This window comes from Oryzias melastigma, linkage group LG6 (genome assembly GCF_002922805.2).
Source record: "Oryzias melastigma strain HK-1 linkage group LG6, ASM292280v2, whole genome shotgun sequence".
NCBI lineage: Eukaryota > Metazoa > Chordata > Actinopteri > Beloniformes > Adrianichthyidae > Oryzias > Oryzias melastigma.
The window spans coordinates 33819326-33840471 of record NC_050517.1 but is presented as its reverse complement, the minus strand read 5'-3'; the positions used below and the strand labels follow the sequence as shown (position 1 = coordinate 33840471).

General features: G+C 42.9%; 1 protein-coding gene across 1 annotated transcript in view; it reads left to right on the top strand.

The window, feature by feature from the left end:
• The first annotated feature begins 12248 nt into the window (after positions 1 to 12248).
• The window catches only part of tshz3a (teashirt zinc finger homeobox 3a), a 23504-nt gene continuing 14606 nt past the window's right edge, over positions 12249 to 21146 (top strand). Inside the window, exon 1 of the mRNA XM_024282546.2 lies at positions 12249 to 12822. Coding sequence (XP_024138314.1) covers positions 12783 to 12822 — 40 coding nt within the window. The 5' untranslated portion in view covers positions 12249 to 12782. The remainder of the gene's footprint in view (positions 12823 to 21146) is intronic.

Sequence of the window (21146 nt, the reverse complement as noted above, 5' to 3'; positions counted from 1 at the left end):
CGTATTTACCGGCACGAAAACTTATGTAAATTCATGTGGGGAACGCGTAATATGTGTGCCAAGATGCACGTTGCTGTGCTAGCAAAGTAGCACGTAGCTACTGTAATAGCCTCAGAGGGTAAATGTTGTTGTCGTCGCCCTTTTTTTTTTTTTTTTTTTTTTTTTTTTTAGTAAGAAAGTAAGTTCGCACATAATTTTCGAAATACTTGCCACCAGTGTTAAGCTTCTTCCTTGGTCACACGGACTGGAGAAAGTCCAGCTAGAAAATGCATCGCTAACGCTAACATTCAGCTCACATGCAGCTGTTAGTGAAGGAGCTGAGGCCCAAAACTTTGACCATTTACAGCTATTATCACTGGGTTTTGAAACAGTTTGGCAGGTATATTTGATGTTATGATCCATGTTCTTAAGTTTAAAAAATGCTTATTGTATTAGCTAAAGATGCTAGCTGGAGCCTTATTCTCAAAGTACTATTAAATCGTCTATTTGAAGGTAAATTTTGAATCCAATTGAGATTTATTCACAATATATGTATTCCAGAGGTGTCAAACTCAAACGCACAAGAACAAAATCCAAAACACACTTTAGATAGCGGGCCGAACAAAAAAAAACATTTATTAAACACACTGAAACTACATTTTTAAAACTTTAAAATGTAACTGTTTAACATAAATATGAACTAGATATATAGCTGAGGGCTGCACGGTGGCGCAGTGGTTAGCGCTCTTGCCTCACAGCGAGAAGGCCCCGGTTCGAATCCCAGCTGGGACCTTTCTGTGTGGAGTTTGCATGTTCTCCCCATGCATGCGTGGGTTTTCACCGGGGACTCCGGCTTCCTCCTACCATCCAAAAACATGCTTCATAGGTTAATTGGTGACTCTAAATTGTCCCTAGGTGTGAATGTGTAAGTGAATGGGTGTGTGATTGAGGCCCTGTGACAGACTGGCGACCTGTCCAGGGTGTACCCCGCCTTCGCCCATCAGTAGCCGGGATAGGCTCCGGCACCCCCGCGACCCCGAAAGGGAAGAAGCAGTCAAGAAAATGGATGGATGGATGGATAGATATATAGCATTTCCTGCAATAATGCTAGTGGGGAGGAGCGCCGCTGTGGATTTTGGGCGCCATGAAAATAATTTTTATAGGGTCTCTAACACAGCTGCAATTTGCATTAGGGGCCTTCGTCGGATCCAGATCCGGCCCTCCAGATCACCTAATTTTATTGTTATTAATGACCCGATGTTATCTTGCGCTCATTTCTAACTTGTGTAATTCTGACAAAATATATATTTTATGGACGGTAAAATATTGAAAGTTATCTAAGGTTTAAGTTGATTTATTCTGGAATAAATACCTGCCTTTTTATCATTCATTATTATGTTAAAAGTTACATTTTTTTGGACTATTTACGAAGGTTTTTTAGGCTAGTTTGAAATTTTTATATATATTTTGGCTAATTTAGTTTTTTTGTTTGTTTGTTTTTTTACGCTAATTTGAAGTTAGGCTAATATTTACACGCTAGCTGTTTTAACTAACCTAAATTTTTTCTTTTTTGTTTTTTAGGTTAATTTGGCGTTTAGCTAATATTTTACCTGGCTATCAGCTACAGTGATTTCAGCTATTAATTTCAGTGTTTTCAACTATCAGCTTCAGCGGTTTTAGCTATCAATTTCAGCATCTTCAGCGGCCAAATTCAGTTTACAGCATCATAATAGCATTATCACCTGTAATGCTATATATCAGTTCATAGTTACGTTAAAAAGTTATGGTTTTAAAGTTTTAAAAATGTAGTTTTAGTTTGTTCAATAAATGTTTATCCTGTTCGGCCCACGACCTAAGGTGTGTCTTGGATTTCTACCCTCTGTGCGATTGAGTTTGACACCTCTGCCTTACCTGTAGCAGTCGAAAGCGCAATTCTTGCACTATTTTCTGATTAATCTTTTTAGATAATAAATATTTAAATATACTGCAAGATCAATCATTTTCCAAGCTTTAATTTAAGCCACATTTTTTTTAATCGTTAAAGAAATGAGGGATCAAGTTCAATTTTTGTGGTTGATTTCCACCATTGGAACAGCAGCGTTCTGCTGCCATGACTCAATGAGTAGCAATGGCGCCTGTGCGCTCACATCTCTGTCTATGGCAGCAAATAGGCAAGAGCCAATCCAGTAATATATATCAACGCTCACTACTTATCACACTTTAACTTTTACCAGAAATCCTAAGTCGTTTCCCGACTCCACCACACATCCGGGGCTACTTCACGAGCCAGAGTTCCTGCCCTGCCCCTTCTGTTGTCCGAGGGGACAACTGCGCTGACAATGGTGTCACCTCTCCCCCCGAGGGGGGGGACACCTCGAGGTGATTTGTGGCTGGGGAAGACTGATGAACTGCTATTGCCACCCTGTTTCTTTGCAAGATCAATTTTACATGTAAGAGCGTGCTTTATGAATGATGGAGACCTCCTCAAGCCATCCATACAGCTGCCTAAAGTCACGGCCCTGGCCCCACAGCACCTAAAAGGCAGGAATAAAGCAATCACTCTTCTCAGCAGGCCCATGCATTATGCACCCACACTCAGCCGTGAACCCAGCAACATGAATACACAGATAAGCACACAAAGCACCAGCGTGCAGCGATCTGTTTGCAGGAGAATTATCTCTGTGTTCTTGTTTTAAAACAGCAGCGAGACGCGGCATCATTAAAGCGGGCCGATCCAGATAAAAGTGCAGCTGAGTGCATCACTGACGGCGTGCACTCTCCGGACAACTGGGCCCCGGCCAAAAAAAGAGCCGTCTGATTGGTACTGAGGGATCACTGGCAGCACACATCTAAAAGGCGAGCAGCATTGTGAGCAGGAGCGCCGAACATGGATGTCATGAGTCCCGCCTCCTGCTGGGAGTTTGAAAGCAAAAAGTAGAGCGCAATGAATACTTGAGTGTTCTGGAGGCTATGAAATTGAAAGGCCTGCCTCCTTTCTGCCAAAAGATTTCAGCTGAAAAATGGAAGCGCCTCGTGCTTTTTAATCACAACTTTGAGACTGATTGGGTGAACTTGTGCAAATCAATGGAAGCGTGACAGACGTTCCTCTCAGATGATAATCCTGGAGAATAATGCAGCAGACCATCCTGACATAAGACGGAATCACAGATGGCTTTTTTTTTTTTAAACATGAAATATTTTAATGAAAATTTACTGCATGTTCTCTTTCATTCTCAAAAAACTACGGTTCAAATCACGTAAACAAACCGATCCATGCAGAAAACATTTTAAAGATCAAAACGGCAATAAAAAAAAAAAAAAAAAAAAGAACAGTGTCAGATTTTAGAAAACAAAAGAAAATTCCTGAAAGAAGCATTTCAAAAAACAAACTGGAAAAAGTGGGAGATCCCTGATTGGATGATATCTGGTGTTGCTTTGATTATCATCCATAAATGATTCTGAATAATTTTATTAATCTTGAATAATTGATAATTAAAAATGTATATGATTTCAAGTAAAAGTAACAAGCAGAACGAAACACGAAGTGTTCTTTACTCTGACATTTGTCAGAAATGCTTCCAAGTGCAGCAGGTTTGATTTGGCACAGACAGAAGAACAGGAGCTAAAAGTCCACAAAGCTAAATCCGGGTAATCAGAGAAGAACCAGAGCGGTCAGGGTCCAGGCGAGGGTCGGGGCAGGCGGCAGATGAAGCAGAAGATCAGGTCAGGATGAGAACGCTCAGCGATGCAGGCAGAGATGCACAAACAAGACTTCGCCAGGACTAAATAGTGCTGGGAGTGAAAACGACAGTGGGGCTTCCAGGAGGGACAGCAGGGGCTGATGGGAAGTGTAGTGTGAAGGTGATGGATCCCTCTGATGGCCGGATGGGGATTCATGACACACATAAACATGGCTGACTTTCCAGATCTCGTCATCCAATCGGAATCGACTTCACTTAGAAGCATTTTGGCTTTCATAGTGTCGAGGGTCACGCATTTCTGTGTAATCCTCTCAACAGCAGCCCCTCCCATACCCACGAAAACAAGCGGGTTCTCACGTGCTTACATCACAAGTTGAGAACCGCCCCCTCCAGGAAGAGTCTGGTCCACCCCCCAGGCTAACAAACACTTTCTCTGTGAAACTAGCGGTGATCAGCTAGCTTTGAGAGTACCACACCCCCAAATTGTGCACAGTCGTGGAGATGGCGGCTGTCTGTGTTCTGAGCCAGTTTGTCGATGGCAAAGAAACACTTACCGTATTTTCCGGACTATAAGTCGCACCGGAGTATAAGTCGCATTTTTTTCAAGTAATTTATTTTACAAACTGATTGAAAAAAATACATTACATCATCCTGGAAGGTAAGTTATAACATTCATAAGAGAATAGAGAACAGGCTGAATATGTGTCAACACATCACATATTAGCGTCATGAAAAAAATGAAAAGGTGTAGCAGTAACAACAGTTTTAACAACAAAATAATAACAGTAACAATAACAGTAATAATAACGTTTTATTTAACTATAGCCTAAAGAACTCATCAATTTTGCACGCAATCTCACTCCATATTGCTAAATCCGTTAAACTCTTCTTTCTCGGTGTCACTTCTGAATAACTCCGCCAATGCCAGAGGAAGACGAAGTGGGGGTTCCACTTCTTCGCGGCTATCTTCAGTCTCGGAATCAGCTCCAGTTCCAATGATTCCAGCCTTTCTGAATCCAGACAGGATGGTCTCGGTTGTCACTGAAGCCCATGCTTGGTTGATCCATTCGATGACTTGCAGAAAAGTAGCTTGGCGCATCCTCCCGGTTGCCGTGAAGCTATGCTCGCCGTCTGTCATCCACTGCTCCCACAGGCGACGCAATGCTGCCTTAAAGCTCCGGTTTACCGAGATGTCGAGCGGCTGGAGTACTTTCGTTAAGCCTCCGGGGATGATTGCAGGTATGGAATTAAAAACTTTAAGTTTTGCTTTGAACTGTGGCGTGATGTGCGCTCGCATGCTGTCCATCACAAGCAGGGCTTTGCGTGTTCTGAAGAAGCCATCCGGGCGCTTCGTGTAGCATTTTGTAAGCCAAAAGTTCATCATTTCTTGATCCATCCACCCTTTTTCATTTACGGCCATGACAACATCAGAGGGAGGTTGGATCTTTGGCATGGTTTTTCGTTTAAAAACGATCAATGGTGGCAATTTTATTCCATCTCCACAACATGCTAGCACCACCGTGAAGTGTGATTTTTCGTGGCCAGTTGTCACTATATTCACGCTCTTTTGCCCTTTCTCTTCGACACTTCGACCCATGGGGATGTCAAAAGTAAGGGGGACTTCGTCCATGTTGATGATGTGATCCGGTGTCACGTTGTGCTCAGTTACTTGCTTTTGAACAAACTCGCGGAAACTATCGATCTTGGCTTGGAAGTCTGCTGGCAGTGTTTGGGACACAGTTGTCCGTGCTCTGATTGAGAGCCGATTGCGTTGCATGAAGCGGAAACACCAGGAAGGTCCTCCCGCAAAGTCCTTAAGATTCATCGCCTTGGCAACAACCTGGGCATGGAGACGCAACTGCACCGTTGACAAGCCTCTCCCCGCGGCACGTTGTTCAAGCACCCACTGATGAACTTCTTTCTCTAGCTGTGGCCATCTAGCTTTGTGACCGCGATTAGCTTTTTTTGTTTTCTTCATGGCTGTAAGAGTAGCCTCCGCTTTACGCCAGTCCCTAACAAGTTTTTCACTTACTCCAAACTTTCTCTCTGCTGCTCGATTACCGTTTTCAGCTGCAAATTTCACTACTAGCAGCTTGTAGTCTGCAGCATATGATTTTCTATTGGGGGGCATTTGTCTTTAGTCTTCCCTGTTTTCCTTGTAAGCTAACGTTTACTGTTTAACTAATTGTTAAGGGGTATCAGATATCGCAGCGTAAGTCTAGAGTGCCCTCTTGTGGCTGTCTGTGAAATTACCGGATATTTTTTCCCCAAAAAATGTACAGTAATTGCATAGATCACCATAAGATGGCACTCTAGACTTATGGTCCATATCTCATCTCATTAAAAATGCACACATAAGTCGCACTGGACTATAAGTCGCAGGGACATTCAATCTATGAAAAAAACCGCGACTTATAGTCCGGAAAATACGGTATTTAACGTTCGAACTTCGTGAAGAAACTTCTGGTGAGGAATCTGGATGACATGTTGGGATGGATTATGAACGTATCAGAGAATGGTACAAGCAGACGGGATATTGGGAAGATGGCAGGAGAAAGGGAGAAGACTATTTCCTGGAGGAGAGAGGGAGCAGACTATTTCCCGGTGGAGAAAGGGAGCAGACTATTTCCCGGTGGAGAAAGGGAGCAGACTATTTCCCGGTGGAGAAAGGGAGCAGACTATTTCCCGGTGGAGAAAGGGAGCAGACTATTTCCCGGTGGAGAAAGGGAGCAGACTATTTCCCGGTGGGGAAAGGGAGCAGACTATTTCCCGGTGGAGAAAGGGAGCAGACTATTTCCCGGTGGAGAAAGGGAGCAGACTATTTCCCGGTGGGGAAAGGGAGCAGACTATTTCCCGGTGGAGAAAGGGAGCAGACTATTTCCCGGTGGAGAAAGGGAGCAGACTATTTCCCGGTGGGGAAAGGGAGCAGACTATTTCCCGGTGGAGAAAGGGAGCAGACTATTTCCCGGTGGAGAAAGGGAGCAGACTATTTCCCGGTGGGGAAAGGGAGCAGACTATTTCCCGGTGGAGAAAGGGAGCAGACTATTTCCCGGTGGAGAAAGGGAGCAGACTATTTCCCGGTGGGGAAAGGGAGCAGACTATTTCCCGGTGGAGAAAGGGAGCAGACTATTTCCCGGTGGAGAAAGGGAGCAGACTATTTCCCGGTGGGGAAAGGGAGCAGACTATTTCCCGGTGGAGAAAGGGAGCAGACTATTTCCCGGTGGAGAAAGGGAGCAGACTATTTCCCGGTGGGGAAAGGGAGCAGACTATTTCCCGGTGGAGAAAGGGAGCAGACTATTTCCCGGTGGGGAAAGGGGGCAGACTATTTCCCGGTGGAGGAAAGGAGCAGACTATTTCCCAGTGGAGGAAAGGAGCAGACTATTTCCCGGTGGGGAAAGGGGGCAGACTATTTCCTAGTGGAGGAAAGGAGCAGACTATTTCCTAGTGGAGGAAAGGAGCAGACTATTTCCCGGTGGAGGAAAGGAGCAGACTATTTCCCAGTGGAGGAAAGGAGCAGACTATTTCCCGGTGGGGAAAGGGGGCAGACTATTTCCTAGTGGAGGAAAGGAGCAGACTATTTCCTAGTGGAGGAAAGGAGCAGACTATTTCCCGGTGGAGGAAAGGAGCAGACTATTTCCCAGTGGAGGAAAGGAGCAGACTATTTCCCGGTGGGGAAAGGGGGCAGACTATTTCCTAGTGGAGGAAAGGAGCAGACTATTTCCTAGTGGAGGAAAGGAGCAGACTATTTCCCGGTGGAGGAAAGGAGCAGACTATTTCCCAGTGGAGGAAAGGAGCAGACTATTTCCCGGTGGGGAAAGGGGGCAGACTATTTCCTAGTGGAGGAAAGGAGCAGACTATTTCCTAGTGGAGGAAAGGAGCAGACTATTTCCCAGTGGAGGAAAGGAGCAGACTATTTCCTAGTGGAGGAAAGGAGCAGACTATTTCCCGGTGGGGAAAGGGGGAAGACTATTTCCTGGTGGAGGAAAGGAGAAGACTATTTCCCGGTGGAGGAAAGGAGAAGACTATTTCCCTGTGGAGAAAGGGAGCAGACTATTTCCCGGTGGAGGAAAGGGGGAGACTATTTCCCAGTGGAGAAAGGGAGCAGACTATTTCCTGGAGGAGAGAGGGAGCAGACTATTTTTCCCATGGAGAACGGGAGCAGACTATTTAACGGTAGAGAAGAAAATGAACCCATTCGACATCACCATTCTCCTTGTGCCAAATTTTGAGAATAAATTCCAGGGCTACATAGTAAATAAAAAATAATAATTTATAAAAAAAATTAATGTTTTTTTTTTTTAATGGGTGACACGCTGATAAGGACGGCGCTAGGATGACGTCATAAAATGAACGGCACGCGTACAAAGCAAAAGGCGGAGTTTGGGTTATTTAAAGTGTAATGTTTCATATAAACTGACATTAAATTTGAGAAATTCAAGTGTTTTTTTTCTTTTAATGTTTAGTTTATTTGTAACTCGTATAATTTTGACAAAATATATTTTTATGGAGAGTCAAATACTGAAAGTTATTTAAGAATAATATTCCTGCCTATTTTTATTCATAGTTGCATTAAAAAGTTACATTTTTAAAGAATAAAATTAAAAGTGAGTTTAATAAATGGTCATTTTGTTTGGCCCGTTTCGTACGGTGTGTTTTGAGTTGTGCGGTTGAGTTTGACACCCCTAAACTAGAGTCTTGTAGTAAAGAGAAACATTTATTTAAAATGCAGATCTGGGATAATTGTTTCATAATTGAATCGTTGCCTCCAGAATTGTAATCGAATCATGAGGTGTCTGAAGATTCCTTCCTCTAATGTCGCCTCGTGTCAAATACCTTTCAGGTGAAATGATGGACAAACGTGATCATCTAAAATTCATGTCCAACAGTACCTACATTTTCTGGTTTCTATCATTTCAAATTGGTTTTCCAAAATTCTATTTTTGTTTCTGGAATTTTTCCATTTTTTTTCTAAATTGTCATGCTACTTCTTTTAATACTTGCTTTTTTACTTTTGATCTTTCACGTGTGATTTGTACTTCAGGACCACCGTAGAAAACAGCCCGTAAACGGCGGCGCTGACGATGCCCTCGTCCGTCTCTCTGCACCACACACCCGGCCAGGTTTTTAGATGTCAGGCTTTTAATGCGTCCAGCAAAGCAAGACGGATGCAGCGCCGAGATAACTTCCATTTACAGTGTGCGCCTGGGAGAGCCACAGTGTAGAGGCCATATACTATTTATGGGTTAATCGATACAGTGGCTGGATGACACCATGTCCCCACTACTTTCTGTCACCATGATGGCTCACTAATTTTGGAGCGCCTGCTTTCTCCTGCTGCCTTCAGCGGGCTGGAGGACGCTTCAATCCGGCTGTAAAAACGCCAGTCACCGGGTTACTTCTTGCTCCTGGGGGAGGTCAGGATGGGGCTACGTCCATAGGACGAAATATATTCACATAGTTCTCCTGGAGACGCTGCTAACCCCTGACATCCCATTTGGGTTGTAATTCCATGTTGTTAAAGTGACAGCGACCCGGCCTCTCGCTCGTGAGGAGATCCTGATCCGACTTGTGCGGTTTTCCACGCACAAGTGTGTTTGAGCGCCACCTTCCAGCATGTTTGGTTGTTTGTGATTGGGAGGCGGGGGGTCAGCAGAGGCTTCGAGGTCCGTCCGACTCTGCAGAAATCCAGCTGGCTGCCGGAAAAAAAGAAGAAAAAAAAAAGAGGAGTGGAGAAAAACTCATTACTGAGGCAGCGAGACTTAACTCTGCTGCTTTGAACTGACTTTGATCTCTGCCTAATGTGGATATGTGGGAGCACGGGCGCTTTCAGGGTGATAAAAGCAAACGTTTAACTGCTCACCTGAAATTAGTGAGGTCAAGGCAGAACGCATGTTTGAAGCTTCTTTTTTAAGCCCAAAAAATAAGGAAAAATTAGAAACAGATTAAGGATGATTTGAACTGCTTTGTCAGCCAATCAGAGGCTGTTTCTGTGACGAGAGCTCCTATTTGCTGGAAATTCTATGCACATTTTTTGATTTATTTTTAATAAAAAGTGAAGTAGTGCTTTGATTTGTTCACTTGAGCCATAACATGTTTCTTTTATCTAATATGAAAAGGAATTAAATATATTTAGTATTAAATGGACCAATTTATGAAGTCTGATGTTCTTACAAAAATACACATAATTTTACAGTTTTCTTTCCTTTATGCTAATTTTAAAGTACAAGTAAATTGAAATAATGATATTTAATGTGTTTATTTATTACTTTTTCTTAAAATCACATTTCAAAGTTAAGGCCCGGGGGCCAAATCTGGCCCTCTAGATCATTTTACACTGTAAAAAGTAAAAATATGTCATTTGTCACATTTAAAATTATTAGTTTTTATCCAAATAAAGTTTTGAGTTGAGGTTTTCTCAACCTAAAGATTTAATAAAATTTGATAAGTGTAATATTTTTAAATGTAACAAATCACAGAACTTTTGTTAATTGATTGTCCAACATTTTACTTTTTACAGTGTATACTATTATTAAGGCTGAGTATCGAGTTCGCTTCTTCCCACTCTTTTTCAAGCAATCAATCAAACTCTAATTGACTCAGTTAATAATTACAAAATTTAATGAACCAAATGTGACATAAGAGTTTTTTGTTTTTGTTTGTTTTCTATTTCTAATCAATGCATTTTATTATTTTTGAGTTATAAATATTTGTGTTTTGTCCTGTTCACAATCTATGCTTGAAATAAACCAATCAATCAATTCTTCAATTCTATTTTGAGTTTACACATTTATACACATTTGTTTAGAAATATATTCATAATCAACTATATGATTGGAAAATATTTATAATACAGTTCACATACTGTAAATGTATCAGTGAAATCATGAGATTGTTAATATCATACAGTGATACATTGATTCACTAAGTTCTAACAAAAATGTTCAGATCTTTAACATAGTAAACATTGTTCTGCTTCTCCTGGAGGGCGTTTCAGTTTGGCCACTAGGTGGCGATCGCGCTATAGAATTACACCTCATATCAGAAGAAGAAAGTATGAGCAAAAAAAACTGTGTTTTAGGCCACAAATGTTTAGTTTAAAAATATTTTCTTAAAAGAGTTTAGAAAATTAATAACTGTGACTTTATAAAGATGATCATTTAGTCACCAATGTATGTTTAGGTCGACCGAGTGTTAGCATTAGCCGTCTTATGGGAGATTCCATTCAACGTTAGCATTAAGCTAGCAGACTTTAGCTATATTTGCTAAATTGATCTATATCTTTTTGAATGGATTATTGATCTGTTAAGCTTAAATCGATTCAAATCGATTACTTAATTTTATCAACCCAGCCCTAATTATTGCCAGGGGCCTCCAAACTACGGATTCTGCCCTCTTCCCTATTTAGCCCCCCCCCCCAAACACTATCAGAGATTAGGGCTGGGTTAATAAAATCGATTAATCCATTTGAATCACTTTAAGACCTAATAGATCAATAATCGATTCATAAAAAATATAAATCGATTCAGCACATAAAGCTAAAGTCCGCTAGCTTGATGCTAATGGGATTTCTCATGATGCTAACGCTCAGTCGACCTAAACATACATTGTTTACTAAATTAACATTGAAGTTTCCAAAGTATTTAACTCTTTTAAACGGTCTAAATCACCGTTTTTTGCATATACTTTCTTCTTCTTCTGGATTAAGGTGTAATGTTATAGCGTGATCGCCACCTAGTGGCCAAACTGAAACGCCCTCCAGGAGAAGCAGAACAATGTTTACAATGTTAGAGGTCTGAACATTTTTGTCAGAACTTCTCCTTTACAGAAACATTGTATGGTATTAACAATCTCATTATTTCACTGATACCACATTTTACAGTATGTGAACTGTATGACACTAATATAAACATATTCAAATCATATAGAACATTATTAATGTATTTCTAAACAAATGTGCATACATGTGTAAACTCGAAATTGAATTGAAAGAATAAAAAAAAAATCGGAATCGAATTGATTCTAGAAATTATAATCGGAGACTCAGATTTTTATTTTTTTTCTCAATCTGACCGATCGAGACCCACATAGAACAAACTTTTTATTCCATCCTTCTGAAGTCTGAACCATGATAGGAGAGGATATTTATTGGTTTAATTTTTTTAATGTTTTTGTATTTTTTTTCTCTGAAGATTATACAAATTATTTTAAATTTGGCTACTTGTGGCTTTCTGGAAAGACATAAATATTTACGTTTATGCTGTGATTGTTACACTTTCTTGTTTCTTAAAGTTTGGGGACCCCTGATTTAAAAACCGAAATGTGTTTATTTGTTGTTTGTTTATATTTACTTTTATTCAAGTATATTGGTCTAAATTTGTTGTCAGTTTTCCTGCAAGTTCGAAAAAAAAGAGTTTTAAATCTTATTTTCAAAGTTAAAATTTATGACAAAAATGTTCTAAATGCTAAAATTATGATCATGTTTTATTGGTTGAATAAAAACATGAAAGGACCTGAAGGTCAGCCCTCGTTCCCTACATCCTCTCAGTCTGGATGCATGAGTTCATTTCCATTCCAGAGGAAGATGTTGCGTCACAAATGTTTTTTCTTTGTTTTTGTGCAGTTTGTCATGTCTGGAACGGCGCGCGGCTCCTCCTGAGGAGCTGCAGGAGGACGCAGGCGGAGCGGAGGTGTCCGCCCCTCTCTGAGAAGTAAAGAGTTAACGGAGCGGCGGTGGGCTTGCCCATTCTCCGCTGTGAGTGACGCGATCATCTCTATTATCCCTCAACTTTGCCTGTTGCCAGACCAGGCAGCAGAGGTGGACGCGGGCTGTGCGCGCCGCCGCTCTCTGCGCCATCCGGCCGGTCCTCTTTGTTTCTGACTTTTGCGCGCAGGCGGCTTTTTTTCTTTCTTTTTCCCGGCGATGGTTTGTAGTTTTCTTCTCCGTCGGACCCCCCGATGCTGCGCAGTCTACTCCACGAAGGCGTAAATCTCTCTTGAGGAGAGGTGGATCTTCCCGGATACGGAGGAGGGGGGGCGAGCTGCATGAAAGCCTGAGAAAAGCCGCCGACAGAAGGAGTCTGTGACGGAACCCTCGCTCCTGAAATGCCTCGGAGGAAGCAGGAGGCGCCGAAGCGCGCGGCAGGTAAGAGGAACAGCCGGATTATTGTGCGTAAAAAGACGCTGGTTCGCCGGGGCCGCGCGGCTCACTTTCCAGTCACGGAATTTCCGTTTCCACAGAAGACGTGCTCTGTCACCCCCGCTGAGACCTGGAGGCGACGTGTACCTGTGTGAGCGCGCGGCGTGGATCTCCCGCGAAACTTTGGCTTCCTTTTGTTCTCGGAACTTCCAGCTCGGCTCGCGTCGCGGCTCCAACTCTCACTATCGATAGGAGTGACCCCCCCTCCCCCGGGAGTGAGCGGCGGTTTGGTTTTTAGTCGATGGTGGGAGCTCGAGGCGTGCCATGACGGGGCGCGCGGGGGCTTTTGTGCGCGTTTGATCTGCGCGCATAACTTCTGCGCACTAAAACCCCGAACTATCTCCCCAAGATAAACACCGTGGACGTGCACAATGCTGCTTCGCGGGCTGGAAGGAGCCATAATCGACAGTTGCCATGTCTGATTTGACGGTTGATTGATCGGCTGTCACGCGGCTTTGATCTGATCCTTCCCGATTTGCATCAGAAAATCACTTCCCAACATGTGCTGCGGGCCTCTGACGTCACGCTTCCACCACTTTTTTGTGTGTGTTTTTTTATAACTCGCGCACGCGCACGCTGTATCAGTGATGGTCAAGTACTGGAAAAGTGAAAGAAGGGGGTTGGCAAAGTCGGACGCGCACTTCCAGCAGGGAACATCACACTCCCGCGTGCGCACATGCTCACTTTGAACGCATCCAGTGGGAGAGGAGGCGGGAGGGAGGTTGTAAAAGGAGCAGTGTGCTATGTAATGGAGGGGAGGAATGGGTTTGCTCTGTCAGACCGGGCCGTCACAACGGCTTTGTTTCATGTTTGATTTAATTGTCTCTCCCCTGACAGGCCCATTCATCAATGGCTTTAATGGTCAATCAGAGACAGGCTGAGTGAGTGCTCCCATTCTGTTTAGCCATAAGCTGGCCTGGGCTTTTATTTCATCAAAATGCCCCAGCCTAATGTACATGCTCACTGGCTCAGAGTGGCCGCGGGGAGCACATAAAGAATGACTGAAAGCTTTCTGATTTCAGATCAGTGCCTTTTTTTTTTTTTTTCTTTCCATCTCCTCTCTCCGCTCCCCTTTTGCTGTTTCTCTGTTGACGAAAGGGAATAAAAGGCTGTAATATAGATCGTTTTGTGTTTTTAGAAAACAACTTTTTTCTCCCTGAAACCACGCTTCTTTGTTCATTCATTCATCCATTAATTTCTTCATTTTTTTTCCGCTGCTCCCCTTCCACCCTGTCAGTCAGTCCGTGCAGCTGCAAGTTATAAAGTTGTCAACTGTTCAGTGGCACACAAAGGGTGATGATGAATTGATTGCAGCACAGAGCATGGTGATAGAGAGAGCAAAGAAAAGGATGACAGATGATGGGCCTTGATTAGGGACTTAGGGGGAGAGTCAGCCCACTGCAACCTTGAGACTTGCATGAAAAATCCACACTCACACACACATCCAGCTCTCATTGTGTCTCCCGCACACACACACTTCGCCTGTCTTCCGTCTCTGAAAGGGTTTCTCTCGCCACAGTAGAAAACTTGTTTGGCCTGCTTCATTAGCGTTGGTCCAATTAGCCGTGAGGCTGATGGAGTCCTGACAGGCCCTGTGATTGGAGATGACAAGCTCGGGGTGCCCGGCCCAATGAGGTTTGCCACCACTTTGATGTAATCAACTTGATATTACACAGAGCCACTCGCCTTTGGTTGTGCTGTAACTCAATTTTCTGCTGCAGGTGACAAATGGGCCTGCGTACCTGGGTCAGGTCTGAGTGCTCTTAACAACCAGGGGCAGCCGTACACAGACGAAGGGAGAGTTTACGCTGCCCTCCTTCTTTTAGCTTCCCCTGAAAGTCGGAGCCTGAAGCTAACGGAGAGCTGGAACGGGAACTTGACACCGGCTTTGCAGCGTGCGGTTCTTTTCCTCTGGAATGTCTGGAGTATTTGGATGCGGCGTGTTTACAGTATCCGGAGTGTCGGTGCACTTTAAAGTCAACCTTGATCTGTCTCCACTCCTCCGCTGTCGGAGGCTTGTTTGTTTAGGGGAGAATTTGAGTCCAGGGAGGACTCCAGAACTGGGTCGGTGTGAGGGCGACCGTGTCCAGTCAAACTCTGATTAAAAGGATTGGGAAGTGAGGAGCAGCAGCTACAAGCAGCCAACATTTCTCCAGTTTACTCTCTTACTATACCCTTTAACACCGGAAACTTAGCCGGTGATGCTTAACTTTTCAACCATTGATACGATTGAAGTAATTCCAGTAGATTTGCTGGAATTACGTTGATTACAATTAAAAAATTACAGTAAATCGGAGAACACAAACACTGGAGCTCCGGTGTTAAAGAGTCAATCTCGTGGTGTGGTGCACGCCGTCAAAGCAACTAGAGACATGTACAGATTTGGAGTGGTGACGCTGCTGCTGCACACAGTCGACATGGGCTGATACGATTACTCGATTAATGGTAAATGGTGTATACTTGTAAAGCACTTTTGTACCTTCCTTGAAGGCCCAACGTGCTTTACAGTGACACACAATGTGGGTTCAGTGTCTTGCCCAAGGACACTTCGACACATGGGCAGGCAAGGCGGGAATCGAACCCGGAATCTCCTGATCAGGAGTCGACCGCCCTACCCCTGCACCACAGCCGCCCAAAGTCGATTAGTCATGACTATGTCCACTATCAGAATAGTTGGTGACTAATCTAGTAGTCCATTAGTCCCAACAATGTGGACTTTTAAAATAGTAAAAAATATTAAAATTGTGTCAATTATTGACTAATTTAGTAGACAAATTAAAATAGTTGACTACTAATTTAGCAGTCAATTGATCGCGACAATGCCAACTATTAAAATAGTATTGAATTAGTCATGACTATATCGACTACTGAAATAGTCTGCGACTAATTTAGTAGTCGATCAGTCACGACTATGCCGACTATTAAAATAGTTTGCAAGTAATTTTGTATTTGATTAGTCATAACTGTGCCAACTATTAAAATAGTAAAAAATATTAAAATCGTGTCAATAGTTGACTAATTTAGTAGTCAATTAGTCACGACTTAAAAGTCGGCAACTAATTTGGAAGTCGATTAGTCGTGACTATGCTGACTATTAAAATAGTTGGTTGACTGATTTAGTAGCTGATTAGTCCCGACTATTAAAAAAGTCGGCGACTAATTTAGCAGTTGATTCGTCACGACTATGTAGACTATTAAAATAGTCAGCGACTTTTGAAATAGACAGTTACTAATTTAGTAGACGACCAGTCATGACTATGTCGACTACTAAAATAGTTGGTCGACTAATTTAGTTGCCGATTAGTCACGACTATTAAATTAGTCGTCGACAAATTTAGTAGTCAATCAGTCATGACTATGTCTGCTACTAAAATAGTCAGTGAATTTTAAAATAGTCGGTCGACTCAATTTAGCAGTCGATAAGTCACGACTATGTCGACTAATAGAATAGTCACCAACTAATTTAGTAGTCAATCAGTCACAACTATATAGACTACGAAAATAGTCAGCGACCAATTTAGTAGTTGATTAGTTATGACTATTAAAACAGTCAACGACTAGTTTAGTCGTGGGCTAATTTTTTGATAATCTCAAAAGTATGGTGTCCGCTTTCTAATATCGCGTCCGCCATTGTCTTTGACGGTGCTAATACGGGTCAGAAGTGATTTCACAAGAAGTTCACAAGAAGATTCGGATCAGTGGGCTAGGTGAAGGGCTGACACGCAGAAGCCCTGGGTTCGATTCCCAGGGTTGTCCACTGATCCCACCCAGATTGGGTCCTTAGACAAGACCCTTGACGCTGCTGCCTAACTGGGTCCCTGTGCCCCTCAAGTACAGGGTTGTGTCAGGAAGGGCACACTGCCAAATCACTGATGAGAAACAGTGGGTGCTGTTTCGCTGTGGCGACCCCGAAAGGGATAAGCCATAAGTGAACTACTACTTCACAAGAAGATTCGGATTTCATTACAACTCGCCAACAGGCGTTATAACTTCTCGTCCTAATTTTTGTCTTTGTTTTTAGTTAGCATACAGCTTAAACACTCCAAGTTTGAAGCTAATGATGTCGTTTTGCATCATTGGTTCACGAGCCGAACAAGTTAAACATGTATTGAACACACTCAATCTAAATCTTTAAAACTTTGAAAAGGTAGCTTTTTAACGCGAACCGAACCTCGAGACGCGGTGGGTTTTAACCTTAGCCTGGTCTGCGTCTGGAACTACTACTACTGGTTTGCGGTCATGAGGCTGGGGAGTCTTGATTTAATTGGAACGACCAGGACGTCAAATAAACGATGAGTTGGGGACACCCAGAACGTCAGATATTAACCATCTGTCAATATGTGATGACTTTGGAATGAGAGTGTGATGCTATACGTCACCAGCACAAGATAACTTTGACCCGTTAATAACAAACAAAATGATCTTGGGGGTCGGATTCACACTGGTTTTCAGGTGTGAATACGGCGAATGTTTTGGCCTCGTGAAAGTCCTGCAGCTGGATTCCGGCGAGGCTGAGTCTCGCCTGTGATCTGTGCGTCTGATAAGTGCATACCTAATGAAGCCGTGAGCACCAGTAGAAGGAGGACAGCTGACAGAGTGTTTCCCACAGGTATTGACAGACGCCTTTTTGTTTTCGCCATAGACCCGGAGTCCATAAATCCTTCCCGTGTAATGATAACAGTGCCACCCTGCCAGCAAGTGAGTGAAAGGGAGACTGTAGGAGAAGAAAGAAAGAGGGCACAGAGGAGGAGGATGAGGAGTAGAAGAGTGGGGGCGTTGCAATGAGCCCCTCTCTCCTTTTTAACACCCTCTCGGCAGATGTCGGGCCGTGGGGTTGGGCTCCTGGAGGGAGGGGAGAGTGTCACCAACAGAAAGCGTTAGCCGTTAGCTTCTCTGTCTGGATGCTCGGTAAAAATGGTCCCGCCGATGCTGCTGTGATAGATGCAGCGGCACCGACTGGATCCCTCCACCCCCTCCCAGAGGTGGAGGGCCCTGATGGGATGGAAACTGAGCCGCCGTTCTTCGGGGGTCCTGAAACCCAATCCAGCAGGAGAATAGGCCGGCCATGCCAAAGAGCCGATTTCCTTTTCAACAGAGTCATTTATCACTGACCCACCCTTCGCTTCTGACACGGTGACATGTGTCATTTATCAAACGGGCTTTAGCGGACGCACACAGAGGAGAGGTGGACGAGGGAGGGAGGGCAGAGTGAGAAGAATGAGGTGGGACACACCAACTCCTGTTTGTCGGCGTGTGAGAAATTTTCCGGCGAAGAGTGAGTTTTCCTGGAGGAGGAGGAGGCGGGGCTAGAGGGGGGGGATGACAGGAAGGATTGAGTTACAGCGAGCTGCGCTTTGATGAGTGACAGAATGCTCCTCCATGACACGTCACAACTGAATGAAGGGGAAGTCTGAGGAACTCGTTGCTGTTTACTCATAATGTATGCACAACAAACACGTGTGTGTGTGTGTGCGCGTGGGGCCATATGGCGCCTAATGTGTGCGTGCGGCTCCCTGACTAGCGCGCCTGACAGGTATCACTCATGCAGCCGCCTGGCCTTTAAATGAACCCAAGCTGCTCTGCTCTCCCGTGGCCCTAACAGGCTCTCTGCAAGATGGATGCTTCTTTAAAAATCAGATTAATGATGGATACCAGGCTTATAGCGCCATTTATCATGGAGAATATTATTTAGGCCGACTGTGTATGGCTGTAACTGGAGAGCTAGGACGAGAAGAAGCAGGGTGTGGTTGGACAGATACTCACTGTGTGATGGATGGCCGAGCGCTCTCTCTGAGTGTTACTAGACACCGGTGCCGCAGCAGCAAGCCATAATCAGATAGCCCAGGGATGTTTGTCCCACAACTACACTACCCAGATTGCTTTGCCTGAAGGGTTGCTTCATGAAAGGTGCAGGACTGTTTAAAAAGTTTGTGGAATCTGGAAAAAAGCATGTTTTTTCCCCCCCCCGAAGAGTCACCATCCCTCCTCATTCCAGAGAAGTCATGAATGAAGTACAGTGGGAGGTGAAGGCAAGGTCATCTGTGCTGAAGAAAAGAAATGTTTTTTGTCCTCTCCTTGTTCCCTTCTCCCTACCTCCTCCTCCTCCTACGCACCGCTGTGATTTATGATGGCCATCCATCTTCAGGCTGTGTCCATCACCTCCTCGTTGCTAGGAGATCATGGCAGCAGCTGCGTGTTGGGAGAGGGATTTGGTCGTCCCACTTTCCAAACGGACTTTATTTGCTTTTTTTTCTTTTTAAACTTTCACAGAAACTCTTATTTTGAAATAAGCCCCAGTTTAGTTTTCATCATCTTCACAAAAGCTGATAGCTTAAATCATAACATGAAGTAAAAAAACAGAAGTGTCTAAAAAACTCTGTTTTGGTTTGGAGTTTGCATGTTGGTGTGGGATTTTTGTGTCCAAACACAGAGTTTAGGTTGATTAGAGATCCTCGGTTGTGTAGGTGTGAGCTTCAGTGTTTGATGTTGTGTGGTCCTGTCTGGGTTACACCGCCTCTCATCTAATGACAGCTGAGATAGGCTCCGCCCCTCTGGAACTGAGACAGGATAAAACGCTTCCTTTCATTAAATCATTTAATTAAAAATATTTCAAAATAAAAGCATGTGTTTTTAAATAAGCAACCTTGTCACTAAGATGTTTAATTAGGGATGCAAGGATTCAGTCAAGACCTGATTCGATTCACAGTTTTAAAGTCACGATTTCAAATCTTTTCCGACTTTTTTTTTTTTTTTTTGACTCAACACAAGGAATTAATGTATGTGTCAAAGTCAAGGCCCGGGGGCCGGATCCAGCCCTCCAGATCATTTTATTTTATTGTTATTAATGGTCCAATGTTATCTTTTGCTTATTTCTAACTTGTATAATTTCGACAAAACTACACAAAATGGAGAGTAAAATATTGGAAGTTATTTAAGGTTTAAGTTGATTTATTTCGGAATAATATTCTATCCTTTTTATTATTCATAATTATGTTAAAAAGTTACGGTTATAACATTTTAAAAATTGGCATTCTGCTAGCTTTTTGGGCTATTTTGGCATTTATTAAGATTTTTAGGCTATTATATTTGGACTATATTGCACTATATTTCAGCTACATGCTAGCTATTTTGGCTAATTTAGACTTTTTAAAAAAATGTTTTAGGCTATTTTGGAGTTAGGCTACTATTTACATGCTAGCTGTTTTGGCTAATCTAGGCATTTTTTTCATTTTTTTTAGGTTATTTTGAAGTTTAGCTAATATTTCAGCTACATGGTAGCTGTTTTGGCTAACCAATTTTTTTTTTTTTTTAAGTTTCTTTGGCTAATTTTGCCATTTAGCTAATTTTTGTAGCTGATTATCAATTTCAGTATTTTTAGCTATTAATTTCAGCATCTCACAGCATTCACTTTAGCATTATTGCAGGTAATGCTATATATCTAGTTCATAATTACGTTAAAAAGTTACAGTTTTAAAGTTTTAAAATTTTAAAAAAGTTTATCCTGTTCGGTCCGCGACCTCAGGTGTGTTTTGGATTTTGGCCCCTTGTCCGATTGACTTTGACACTCCTGAATTGAAGGAATGTTTTCTTTCTGCTCCTTACATCAAAGTGTCTGCTTCCCTATGAACAGAAAGGATTTAATAAAGGCAAACAATTGAACATGATACTGAAATGATACTGAAATCCTTTCATACTCAGTTCATGTTGTGCTCCAGCTGCACTCAGCACAAATGACCGTTCACGCGCAGCTTGCAAAGAAAAAAAGACGGACGGCTAAAGAGAGTTAATAAAAAAAGAGCACGACTTCCAGGAAGGAGTCCGAAGGAAAATAGACGTGAACTTCCATGACTGTTGTCACGGTAGATTGGTCAGTAAAGTTGCAATGAAAATCTAAAGTTGCAGAATGAGTGAAAAATCTTAGGTTTTCTTGCACTAATAGTTGCGATCGCAACATTGCTAAATCCTGGAGGGACTGATTTGTGTGAAACTTTAAATCCGAAGGATTTTTCCCTGGAAGGACTTGCAGCTAAAATTCACAAACCGATTCTTTAATTTTCTGCACCGATAAACATGTTGACGAGTTTGAATCGTTTTTTTACCGATTCACGAATCGTTACATCCTTATGTTTAATCACTTTTCATCAGTACATTTCCAATCAGTGGCTCGTCCGCAGGTATGAGTTTAGGTTCCAGTTGCCGTGGAGACGCTCAGACATCTGAAAGATGCATCAATCAAACCAAACAATCAAAGCAGGAAAGTCAGATTCCTG